This window comes from Cucurbita moschata, unplaced genomic scaffold (assembly GCF_002738365.1).
Source record: "Cucurbita moschata cultivar Rifu unplaced genomic scaffold, Cmos_1.0 Cmo_Scf00013, whole genome shotgun sequence".
NCBI classification, from domain to species: Eukaryota; Viridiplantae; Streptophyta; class Magnoliopsida; order Cucurbitales; family Cucurbitaceae; genus Cucurbita; species Cucurbita moschata.
Window position 1 is genome coordinate 3,637,601 of NW_019268529.1, and position 13,082 is coordinate 3,650,682.

The 13,082-nt window shown below is 37.2% G+C and overlaps 4 protein-coding genes across 5 annotated transcripts in view; all 4 read left to right on the top strand.

Annotated features, from left to right (window-relative positions):
• LOC111451387 overlaps positions 1 to 13,082 on the top strand; it is a 49,382-nt gene that overhangs the window by 11,650 nt on the left and 24,650 nt on the right. The window lies entirely within an intron of this gene.
• LOC111451400 (auxin-responsive protein SAUR21-like) lies at positions 1,305 to 1,825 on the top strand. Its single transcript, XM_023091809.1, has one exon. It carries the CDS (start codon positions 1,407 to 1,409, stop codon positions 1,698 to 1,700), a length of 294 nt encoding a protein of 97 aa, XP_022947577.1. The 5' UTR covers positions 1,305 to 1,406; the 3' UTR covers positions 1,701 to 1,825.
• On the top strand, positions 6,073 to 6,600 carry LOC111451395 (auxin-responsive protein SAUR24-like). The gene has a single exon (XM_023091803.1). It carries the CDS (start codon positions 6,154 to 6,156, stop codon positions 6,445 to 6,447), a length of 294 nt encoding a protein of 97 aa, XP_022947571.1. The 5' UTR covers positions 6,073 to 6,153; the 3' UTR covers positions 6,448 to 6,600.
• On the top strand, positions 8,586 to 11,010 carry LOC111451398 (auxin-responsive protein SAUR24-like). The gene has a single exon (XM_023091807.1). The coding sequence runs from the start codon at positions 10,542 to 10,544 to the stop codon at positions 10,833 to 10,835; it is 294 nt and encodes a 97-aa protein (XP_022947575.1). The 5' UTR covers positions 8,586 to 10,541; the 3' UTR covers positions 10,836 to 11,010.

Genomic DNA, 13,082 nt, shown 5'->3' on the forward strand with positions numbered 1-13,082 from the left:
TATGATTTTCACATAAGAGGGATTAAAAAAGATTAAACTTATTCAAACCTATTTATCCTTGTTCTTCTCTTATTATCATCGTTAGAGACCAAGTAAAACATTTTGCACTTTCATGGTATTCAGTTATTCAAGACAATGTTTTGAGCTCAGCAGTATTCAAGTGAAGTAGCATGAAAATGGAGATGAAAAACCCAACGAATTCAGGTGAATAAAATTCATGAAGAGGCACAGTGTTCTTGTAAGACAATGTAACTGTCTATTTCAATTTTGTATCTCTTTTCCGCTACTCATCATTTACATATAGAAGCTAACTCTACATTGATGTTCTACACTAAACTATGGGAAAAAAATCGAAGGGAATCTGACAAAATTGTGTGGAGGATGGTTTTTCTTCTCTCTTTCATGAAGATTGCAGCCTGGATGTGAGATTGATGAACACATCTTCTCTGCAAGGAATTGTAAGACCTCCAGTTGGATGTTTAAATCCAAATTCTTCTTCTGCACTGTTGAGCAAAGCAGAAAAAGAAGGATGGTTTAGGTATGCTATTGGAACTACAAATCTCTTTCTCTCAACATCTCCCACATAAACTGCAATATGGCCTTTGGGAACGCCACACCGGTTGCTGGAAGAAGCGGTATGCATTTTGACAGCTCGCTTGGCATTGAGAAGAAGTGAAGGTAGTCTGATTCCCATGTCTAGAAGGGTTTTCCGCTCAATGCAGATCTAGAAGTTGGAAAGTGTAGTACTTGAGTGAAGATCTTCTTGAAATTTGAGTTGGAGATTGAAGTTTATTTGAACCATATTTATGGATTCAGAACGGGGAAGTGGTGAGAGGAAAACAGTATCAAGTTGGTCTTTAGGATGGCCTACTTCATAAATGCTCACATTGGTTGCTTATTTGGTTTGAATAGACGCACTTCATCATGTGCCCTAACAAACCATTGAGCAGTCCCATTTGCTCCAATGAGGTGCAGTTATAGTCCAAAAGGGAAAGTACAACGTTCTGAGGATTAATTGTTGCTTCATTTGTTTGTGAACTAATGGAAACAGTTGGACTATGACTTGACTTGTGATGAATGGAAACAATTGACCAATGAGCCTGAAATTAGTGGTATGAATTTCAGAGAATGTGCTGTGAGAGAAGAAAATTGGGTGCCTTTTTCTGAGATGAGGCAAAGCCATGTGAAGGGGTATTCTCAAATATACCCAACTACCAGACATCAGTACCCCACTTAGCCACTGGAATGGTCGGAGTCATCAGCATAGCATTTCCTTATATAAATATAAACATCAAAATGAGCCTTCAAACACCACCCTCAACTCATTTCAACTTCTACTTCCTCTTCTAGTTAGCTCTATACCAATCAGATTAGAACATTAGACAGACTGCCTTTCGTTCGAGAAAATGGGGATTCGGTTGCTATCTTTGGTTCCTCATGCCAAGCAAATTCTAAAGATGCAGTCAAGTTTCACCAAAAACCAGTTGGACGTTCCAAAAGGCCATGTGGCTGTTTATGTGGGAGAGATCCAAAGGAAACGATTCGTGGTTCCGATATCTTACCTAAACCATCCATCGTTCCAGAAACTGCTCGGTCATGCCGAGGAGGAGTTTGGCTTCCATCATCCACAAGGAGGCCTAACAATTCCTTGCAGAGAAGATGCCTTTGTTGATCTCACTTCTAGATTGCAAGTTTCTTGAAGGATCAAGAGCAAAGCACAAACCTAAATTTTTTGACAAACATTTCTGTTTGTTTCTGACACATTTGTTTTTTTGATTCATACTAGAATGTTGTAGAATGACATGCCCTTCTTGCCTGCAAATGAGTGGCATTGTAATGGTGCATTTAGCAACAGAAATGAATAAGAAAAAAATACACAAATTTAACATCAATTTCTATATAGCTTTCTCTTTGTTGCTTTATTTGTGATGGTAACCTGCAATCCATGGAACAATGAAAAATTGTTGCTAGAGCATAGCACATCACTAAAGAAACTAAGCAGCATCTTGAAGATTCAAACTTCTAAGTTCAAACAGATCCAAAGCAAACTGAATTCTTATGTGCCAATTTAAAATTTTCTACGGTAAATATTAATCTTGGTTTGATCTAATGAACAGAAGTCCTTATCCATCCTATGTGCCACCTCCTGTTACTACTATTAGACATGGGAATCCAGTTGCCTTTGATACTCCTCAATGCCAAGCAGGTTCTGAAAAAGCAAGCTATTTCTACAACATACCAATCTGATGTTCCAAAGGGTCACGTTGCAGTCTATGACGGAGAAATCGAAAGGAAGCGGTTTCAGTTCCGAAACCATACTTAAACTATTCTACATTCATGACTTTACTTAAGAGGACTGAGGAAGAGTTTAGATACAATCATCCTACGGGGGGTTTCCCAATCCCTGCAGAGAAGATGCCTTCTTTGATCTCACTTCTAGGCTACATTGCTGTTGAAAGATTATGTACAGATAGAAATTCCTAACATTCTTTTGTTCATTTTTAGTTAGAAAAAATCTTCATGAAACTGAAGGGATAGAAAAGGTGGTTAATTACCCTCTAATTGACACAGTATCAAGCTAGAGTAGTCTAATAAGGAAGAATCTTTGTTTAAAGCTTCACATCCTAGTGCCCAGCCAGCCAGATGAGGAAGATATGCCGATAGTTGCTCTTTGGTAGCCCATTTCGAGTTCGTGATTGTAAGATCAAGTATGGATCAGAAAGCCTCAATTTTACCAGAACATTATAACATGTATAAAATTATATTGTAACATGAATTATGAGATATAAGTTCTTTGAATTTTCTTATTTTATCATGCAACAAGACATTTGACAAAACTCAAGCACAAAGAATTTATCATAAAAATAAGATTTCTATTTCTATCCGGTTCTCAAGAAAGAGGCAAAAATTCTGCTTAGGCAAGTTAGAAAATGTAAAACGAAATAAGAGGATGTTTGAAGATGAGAGCTTTTCTTGGATCAACCATTTTGAATTAGCTCATTTTAAGACTTCTTTTTGGTGTTCTCTACTAATCTTTTTCTTCTCTTATGAGCATCGTTAGAGTAACACTTTGCATTTCATGGTATTCATTTATTTAAGAAAAACCTTTGTGCTCAGCTGTATTCAAGTAAAGTAGCAAGAACATGGAGATGAAAAACCCAACGAATTTACGTGAAAAAAATTCATGAAGGGGCAGTGTTCTTGAAAGAAAATGTGACTATCTATTTCAATTTTGTATCTCTTTTACACTACTCATCATTTACATTTAGAAGCTAACTCTACATTGATGTTCTACATTTAACTATGGGAAAAAATTGAAGGGAATCTGGCAAAACTGTGTGGAGGATTGTTATTCTTCTCTCTTTCAGGAAGATTGTAGCTTGGATGTCAGATTGATGAAGACATCTTCTCTGCAAGGAATTGTAAGACCTCCAGTTGGATGTTTAAATCCAAATTCTTCTTCTGCACTGCTGAGCAAAGCAGAAAAAGAAGGATGGTTTAGGTATGCTATTGGAACTACAAATCTCTTTCTCTCAATATCTCCCACATAAACTGCAATATGGCCTTTGGGAACGCCACATCGGTTGGAAGAAGCGGTATGCATTTTGACAGCTTGCTTGGCATTGAGGAGAAGTGAAGGTAGTCTGATTCCCATGTTTAGTTTTGAAAAGTTTTCCGCTCGATGGAAAGTGTAGTGCTTGAATGAAGATGTTCTTGAAATTTGAGTTGGAGATTGAAGTTTATTTGAACCGTATTTATGGATTCAGAACGGGGAAGTGGTGAGAAGAAAACAGTATCAAGTTGGTCTCTAGGAGGGCCTACTTCATAAATGCTCACATGGGTTGCTTATTTGGTTTGAATAGACGCACTTCATCGTGTGCCCTAACAAACTAGTGAGCAGTCCCATTTGTTCCAATGAAGTGCAGTTATAGTCCAAAATAACAGGTCGAGAAAACTTTGAAACCAAATGCCATGTCGTGGTAGATCAACCTACAGTGGGTCCATGTTGCAAGCTTACACCATCAGTCATTGGCTGCATCTCTGATAATAGACTATACAGAACAATAAATGAGATGCCAATCCATTTGTAAATTTTTCTTTCAGACATAAGAATAATGCTTGTCTTAAACTTGCTATGATCTTAAAGGTTTACCATTTAGAATTGTCTAATACATGTTAGCTTGTGTGTATTAAGAGATGTGCATAATGCTTCTCCATAGGTCTTACTTATCCATTACAAGGAGTCAAATTCATTTCCTAGCTCATGAATGATCTTTGTCTCAATTGGTCTATTCATGTCCCTTTCTCCACTCACTTTATTTTCCTGGTATGTTTTGTTCGTAGCATCCTGTGCTGATATTATAGAAATAGCCTATAAAAATGTATTCACAAACTTCATATTTTCTGTTCTGTTTCTAGTGTTTTGAGAAATTCTTGTATCTTATGTTTTCTCCCCTCATGGGATACCAAAAGATAAGGGGACCTTCTCCAGTTTATGTTGATTCAAATTTGACTTCCACTTGTCGAAAAGTTCAATGCATCGAAGTCTATGGATGTGGCCATGAGCTATTGTTGGGGAAAACAAGAGAGATAATTCTTGATTCAAGCTTCATTTTTAAACCAGCTGCTCTTTTAGTTTTTGGTTGGCTATACAGGAATTCATCCAAGACATAGAATGGTTGAGAAATTTGCATAGCAGAAATCTCAGTTTTTCGTACATAGATCAACAGACTTGAAAGAGGTTGCATGGTCTTGCCACAGCTTAAGATTGATAAAGTTGGTGGCCTGCTCTCCAAGGCTAGCACAATTACTTTGGGTCCAGAGGAAGAGTTATTAACAGACTGCTGGACTTGCTTAAAGGTTGAGAAGCTACATATGTTTGTCCCCTAGATTCTATCAATTTGTGCAGAATCTAGTACTCAGAGTTGAGGAAGAAAGATGAAGCACCGTATGAGAGATAGGTAGACATTTTTGAATTGTGAAAAAATCTAAGTTGGATGGATGTCATTTTGTGCTCCTAACGATCAGTATGGAGAAAGGTTTACTAAGCGCTCTATGTCTTAAATGGTAGGAAATACTAAGCTCCAAATGATCATTTTGTGCTCCTAGTGATCAGTATAGAGAAAAGATTCAGATCTAAGCTGGATTTGAACCGATCAAATGACAAAAGGAAAGACTTAGGTGTGGCAAATGATTACAAGTTCTTTCAGACTCATTGTAATAATCCTCATATTTCATTGCCTATTGAGTCTTCTTTCAAATGAGCAATAGCCTGTTTTTTGCGGGATGTCTTATAGCATGACCACTTATACTTGCACACCATAATAATGAGACATCTGTTCACCCTGCTACTATCTGGTCTCAATATTGTGGTTTTTGCTTATATATAGCTACCAAGAATTTGCTCAAGTATGCCAAGAGTGAGGCCACAAAATATGTCTTGGTTGCATAGTACAGTGATGCCACACCGTCAGGTGATCGTATTAGAACTCCTCTTCTGTTTGACTTGGCAGTTCCTAATGATGGTAGAACTTTGTGGATGATTTATGCCTCTAAGAGTTGGCATGTTTTGACTAAGCTATGTAGTTTGACTTGGGCTTTTTGTTCTCCTTAATGAGAACCATTCTTTGATATGGTCCACAATTTGGTACATATAAGGCCTGCAGAGTCTCCTTTGACCTAGATATTGAGTCCAACGACGTAGCAGGTCACTCTCTCATGGAAAGCCATTCACATGGAGATTCTGTTCTTCCATTTTCAACATAATACACTCTGTCTGTAATCATTTAATTCAGTGTAAAAGCTTCAACAATGATTTGACTTTTCATAATCGAACAACTTAGCCAATGAAAATGGAAATTTGTGGTGTAACAGCGGAGAATGTGAAGAGAGAGAGAGAGAAGGAAATTGGTGTGTCTTTTCTAAGTTGAACAAAACCATGTGAAATGGCCTACTCAAATACCTAACCAACAGACTTCAATACCCCACCTTGCCATTTGAACACCATCGCTCACAGCATAACTCTTTCTTCCAAAACTCTATAAATTTAAACATCAAATGAGCCTTCAAACACCAAATTCAACTCATTCCTAGTGTTCTTCACCAATCAGATCAAAGCTTTGGACTTTTCTCAGAGTCTTTCATCTCTAGCAAATGGGGATTCGATTGCTATCCTTGGTTCCTCATGCCAAGCAGATCCTAAAGATGCAGTCAGGTTTTACCAAAAGTCAGTTGGATGTGCCAAAAGGCCATGTGGCTGTTTATGTAGGAGAGATTCAAAGAAAGCGGTTTTTGGTTCCAATTTCTTACTTAAACCATCCATCATTCCAAAAACTACTCAGCCATGCAGAGGAAGAGTTTGGCTTCCATCATCCACAAGGGGGTCTAACAATTCCTTGCAAGGAGGATGCCTTCATTGATCTCACCTCTAGATTGCAAGTATCTTGAAGGATGCAGAAGAAAGGACAATCATATGCCATTTTTGACAATTTTTTTTGACTCATTTACTTTTCGACACATGCTAGAGTGTTGTAGAGTGGGATACCTTCCTAACTATAAATGAGTTGCATTGTAAAGATGCATTTACCGACAGAACTAATGAAAAATAGATCAATTCAGCATCAATTTCTGTATCTTATTTTCTGGTGATTTGTGATTGCTAATCTGAGCTTTTGGGGAGAGAGAAAACTTGTTACTAAAATTATTATATACCAAAAAAAAAAAAAAAATGAATAACATATTGAAACTTCAAACATTAAACATAACTAAACAAAAATGAACTGCATCAAACATTCTACAAGTTCACTCAGATTTCACCAGAAATCTGTTATATGTTCCAAAAGGTAATGTGGGAAAGACGGAAGGCAAACTGTTTATGTTTCCAATATCATACTTGAATCATCCTTCATTCCAACCGCTGCTTAAACACGATGAGGAAGAGTTTGTATTCCATCATCCTCAAGGTCGTCAAACAATTCCTTGCAAAAAGAATGTGTTTCTTTATTTCACTTCTAGATTGGAAGTTTATTCAAGATGAAGAGTCGAAAGAAAATTCACCAAGTTTTGGCAGTTTTTCCCCTGTTTTCTTGACTCGTTTATGAACTTATATTAAAATGATGCAGGAAATCCAAGAACAATTCCTTCCAGAATGTTAACAAATAACACTGATAAATTCTATGTCATGTCAGCCTAGTATTTTCTTGCTACTGACATCCGACTAAATAGGCAGAAATGATTTTGTAGTCCTAATTTAGTGTTTTATTGAAACAGTAAAATTATGATTATCAAATACATGCCTATGGTAGGGGCCTTCAGTTTCAACTAAGAAAAATATGATTGTCACATAAGAGGGATTAAAAAAGATTAAACTTATTCAAACCTACTTATCCTTTTTCTTCTCTTATTATCGTCGTTAGAGACCAAGTAAAACATTTTGCACGTTCATGGTATTCATTTATTCAAGAAAATGTTTTGTGCTCAGCTGTATTCAAGTGAAGTAGCATAAAAATGGAGATGAAAAAACCCAACGAATTCAGGTGAATAAAATTCATGAAGGGGCACAGTGTTCTTGTAAGAAAATGTGACTGTCTATTTCAATTTTGTATCTCTTTTCTGCTACTCATCATTTACATATAGAAGCTAACTCTACATTGATGTTCTACGCTTAACTATGGGAAAAGATCGAAGGGAATCTGACAAAATTGTGTGGAGGATTGTTTTTCTTCTCTCTTTCAGCAAGATTGCAGCCTGGATGTCAGATTGATGAAGACATCTTCTCTGCAAGGAATTGTAAGACCTCCAGTTGGATGTTTAAATCCAAATTCTTCTTCTGCACTGCTGAGCAAAGCAGAAAAAGAAGGATGGTTTAGGTATGCTATTGGAACTACAAATCTCTTTCTCTCAATATCTCCCACATAAACTGCAATATGGCCTTTGGGAACGCCACACCGGTTTCTGGAAGAAGCGGTATGCATTTTAACAGCTTGTTTGGCATTGAGAAGAAGTGAAGGTAGTCTGATTCCCATGTCTAGAAAGGTTTTCCACTTGATGCAGATGTAGAAGTTGGAAAGTGTAGTACTTGAATGAAGATGTGCTTGAAATTTGAGTTGGAGATTTCAGTTTATTTGATATGTATTTATGGATTCAGAACGGGGAAATGGTGAGAAGAAAACAGTATCAAGTTGGTCTCTAGGAGGGCCTACTTCATAAATGCTCACATGGGTTGCTTATTTGGTTTGAATAGATGCACTTCATCATGTGCCCTAACAAACTAGTGAGCAGTCCCATTTGTTCCAATGAGGTACAGTCATAGTCCAAAATAACAGGTCGAGAAAACTTTGAAACCAAATGCCATGTCGTGGTAGATCAACTTACAGTGGGTCCAGGTTGCAAGCTCACACCATCGGTCATTGGCTGCATCTCTGATCCAATCCAGAGGAAAAATATATATTAGAGGGACAGAAACAGGAATAAATTCTTGTTGATAATAGACTAATCAGAACAATAAATGAGATGCCAATGCATTTGTAAATTTTCTCAGACACAAGAATAACGCTTGTCTTAAGCTTGCCATGATCTTAAAGGTTTACCATTTAGAATTGTCTAATACATGTTTGCTGGTGTGTAATAAGAGATGTGCATAATGTTTCTCCATAGGTCTGACTTATCTGTTACATGAAATCAAATTCATTTCCTCACTCATCAATGGTCTTTGTCTCAATTGGCTTACCATGTCCATTTTCTCCACTCATTTTGCTTTCCTGGCATGTTTTGTTCGTAGCATCCTGTGCTGATATTATTGGAAGAGCCTATAAAGTTGTTTACACAAACTTCATATTTTCTGTTCTCGTTTTAAGAGTTTTGAGGAATTCTTGCATCTTACGTTTTCCCTCTTATTGGATACTAAAAGAACAGGGTGCCTTCTCCAGCTTATGTTGATTCAAATTTGACTTCCACTTGTAGGAAGTTTCAATGCTTTGAAGTCTATGGATGTGGCCATGAGTTATTGTTGGAGAAAACCAGAGAGGTAATTCTTGATTCAAGCTTCATTCTTAAACCAGCTGCTCTTTTAGTATTTGGTTGGCTATGTAGGAATTCATCCAAGACATGGAATGGTTGAGAAATTTGCATAGCAGGAATCTCAGTTTTTCGTACATGGATCAACAGACTTGAAAGAGGTTGTATGGTCTTGCCACAGCTTAAGATTGATGAAGTTAGTAGCCTTCTCTCCAAGGCTAGCACAATTACTTTGGGTCCAGAGGAAGAGTTGTTAACCGACTGTTGGACTTGCTTAAAGGTTGAGAAGCTAGATATGTTTGAACTAGATTCTATCAATTTGTGCAGAATCTAGTATTCAGATTTGAGGAAGAAAGCTGAAGTACCGTATGAGATATAGGTAGACATTCTTGAATTGTGAAAAAATCTGAGTTGGATAGATGTCATTTTGTGCTCCTAATGATCAGTATGGAGAAAGGTTTATCGAGCGCTCTCGTGTCTTAAATGGTAGGAAATACTAAGCTCCAAATGATCATTTTGTTCTCCTAGTGATCAGTAAAGAGAAAATGCTCAAATCTGAGCTGAATTTGAACCAATTCAATGACAAAAGGAAAGACTTGGTTGTGCCAAATGATCAAAGAGATTACACATTGTATAGAGGAAATGAATATCGAAAAATAGATAAAGCATCAATGATTTTCTTTCAATAGGGAATTTGATCAGTATAGTATACATTTCACAAAGGAATGTATCATAAGACAATGCAGCCGCTTGTTATGAAGAAATAAGAGCAAATTGCTCGATACCATATGAAGATAGGGGAAACCCAATTTTTTATAGGTTCAAAAACCAGACAAGATATGTGTTCTGGTGTAAACAAGTCAACGTGCTTGGGGCTGAAAATGATGGTAGAACTTTGTGGATGATTTATGCCTCTAAGAGTTAGCATTTTTTGACTAAGCTATGTACTTTGACTTGGTCTTTTAGTTCTCCTTAATGAGAACCATTCTTTGATATGGTCCACAATTTGGTACATATAAGGCCTGCAGAGTCTCCTTTGACCTAGACGTTGAGTCGAATGACGTAGCTGGTCACTCTCTCATGGAAAGCCATTCACATGGAGGTTCTGGTCTTCCATTTTCAACGTAATGCACTCTGTCTGTAAGCATTTAATTCAGTGTAAAAGCTTGGACAATGATTTGACTTTTCATAATCGAACAACTTAGCCAATGAAAATGGAAATTTGTGGTGTAACAGCGGAGAATGTGAAGAGAGAGAGAAGGAAATTGGTGTGTCTTTTCTAAGTTGAACAAAACCATGTGAAACGGCCTACTCAAATACCTAACCATCAGACTTCAATACCCCACTCTGCCATTTGAATACCATCGCTCACAGCACAACTCTTTTTTCCAAAACTCTATAAAAACTGAACATCAAATGATCCTTCAAACACCAAATTCAACTCAGTCCAAGTGTTGATTTCTCTTACAGGTTCTATACTAACCAGATCAAAGCTTTAGACCTTTCTAAGAGTCCTTCTCGAGAAAATGGGAATTCGATTGCTATCCTTGGTTCCTCATGCCAAGCAAATCCTAAAGATGCAGTCAGGTTTTACCAAAAGTCAGTTGGATGTGCCAAAAGGCCATGTGGCTGTTTATGTAGGAGAGATCCAAAGAAAGCGGTTCTTGGTTCCAATTTCTTACTTAAACCATCCGTTATTCCAAAAACTACTCAGCCATGCAGAGGAAGAGTTTGGCTTCCATCATCCACAGGGGAGTCTAACAATTCCTTGCAAGGAGGATGCCTTCATTGATCTCACCTCCAGATTGCAAGTATCTTGAAGGATGCAGAAGAAAGGACAATCATCTGCCGTTTTTGACAATTTTTTTTCCGACTCATTTACTTTTAGACACATACTAGATTGTTGTAGAGTGGGAAACCTTTCTACCTGTAAATGAGTTGCATTGTAAAGTTACTTATACCACAGGATTAATGAAAATAGACCAATTCAGCATAGACTTCTATATATCATTTCTTCTGGTGATCTATGATTCCTAATCTGTGCTTTTGGGTAGAGAGAAATCTTTTAATTTTTTAACTAAGGAATCATACTCAAAACCATCTAATACTTATGTATTTGATTGAGAACGCCGAAGAAGAGTTCAGATACAATCATTCTATTGGTGGTTTGACAATCCAGCAGAGGATATGCTTTTATCTCATTCAAGGCTGCATTGTTCTTGAATGATTATGACAAAAGAATTCCTCTGCCCACTCGCCCAGTTTTGCCCAACTTTTCTTTTTCTTTTTTCGTTAGTCGTAGAATACGACTAGATAGACAGTTCATGTAAATGAATAGAAAATTTTCCCATTGCATGTACATTATAACATGTATAAGCTATATTGACTGTGCGCTATAGCATAGCAGATGTTAAATTTTATCATTGATGAAGTTTGTCCACTCATGGATTTTGAGATATCTAAGTTTCTTGGGTGTTGTCGGATTTCTTGAAAGAAGACTGACTTCTTGTGAAATCCCACCTCGGTTAGGGAGGAGAATGAAACCCCCTTTATAAGGGAGTGAAAACCTTTCCCTAGTAGACGCATTTTAAAAACTTTGAGGGAAAACCCAAAAGAGAAAGCCCAAAGAGGATAATATCTGCTAGCAATGGGCTTGGGCTGTTACACTTCTCCTACTCCCCCTTCTCCTTTAGGATAGGATCATCGTTGGTCCTTCTTTCGCCAATGATCTAATGAGATCACCATTTGATAGTGGTCCGTGCAAATACACGAGGGATGAGACTTTCTATCGCTTGCTTTTCACTGTTACATGACGCTTAAGTGAAGAAAGCTCATCATGTCATTAAATAAGATTATTTGGAAAATCTTGATTCCAAGCTTCGATCATTGATGTGAAAGAAGCAAAAGATCCACTTCCGCCAAGAAAGGAGAGATTTGTAAATATTCAGTTTAAAAAGTACATAGAACTTTCGTCTGAATTTCCTCCAACAATCAGGATTTGACACAATAAGGAACTAAAAATATGGTAGTGGGAACATCATAATTCTATCCAACATCTTTCCCTCACCAATGCACAGCTAGTTCCAGCTATAGAAGTTGTTTGAAGTGGATGAAACTACTACATTAAACAAATATAAACATGATTAGATTCTTATTAAATGATTTGTCTTGAAGTACTAGGTGTACATGTACTTAGCTTCTGTATCCTTTGATTTACAATAAGATGCATTTGATATCTCTCTTGTCCTTATTCAACAAGGGCACTATGCCAATGATGTAATCATTTCTCTCTTACTGTGAACGTGATCTCCTTGATATCTTGTTTTTTTCTTTATTCGAGCATCCAGTTCAGCTAACCAAGCTTGGTCGCTGGAATGGATAATGACTTGAACCAAACAACTGGGCTGGCATTGCATACAACCAAGAGAGAGGTGAAAAATCTTTTATAAGTTGGGAAGATCCCTAATAGTCTTCTTAGATACCTAACCGCCAGTCTTAAAGTGCCCATTGGAAAAGCACCAAACACCAGCAAAACCATTTTCTTGAACTATAAATAAGGATATCAAGTAAACTTCAAAACAGTCATTTACTACTTCCTCTTCAAATTTGTTCCACATCAATTGAAACAGCAAGCTCAGTAATGGGAATCTTTCCATTCCAGATTCTTTTTGTCAAGCAAATTCTAAAAATGCCATCAGGTTTCACCAAAAACCAGTATGTCCCGAAAGGTCATGTAGCAGTTTACGTGGGAGAGAGGCAAAGGAAACGATTTGTGGTTCCAATATCATACTTGAATCATCCTTCATTCCAACAGCTCCTTAAATATGCCGAGGAAGAGTTTGGTTTCCAACATCCTCAAGGGGGTCTCACAATTCCTTGCAAGGAGGATGCCTTCATTGATCTCACTTCTAGATTGCAAGTTTTCTAGAGAGTGAAGAGCAAAAGGGCAAGTACAAAGTTATTTGAATCTATTGTTGCTCGACTCATTTGTGAACTAATACTAAAATGTTTTAGGAAGTCCAAGAGCAATGCCTTCTAGAATGTGAATGAATGAAATTATGTTGAGC

Excerpts from the sequence above, each read along its gene's own strand:
- LOC111451400 (XM_023091809.1), top strand. The coding sequence starts at position 1,407 with ATGGGGATTCGGTTGCTATCTTTGGTTCCTCATGCCAAGCAAATTCTA.
- LOC111451398 (XM_023091807.1), top strand. The coding sequence starts at position 10,542 with ATGGGAATTCGATTGCTATCCTTGGTTCCTCATGCCAAGCAAATCCTA.
- LOC111451395 (XM_023091803.1), top strand. The coding sequence starts at position 6,154 with ATGGGGATTCGATTGCTATCCTTGGTTCCTCATGCCAAGCAGATCCTA.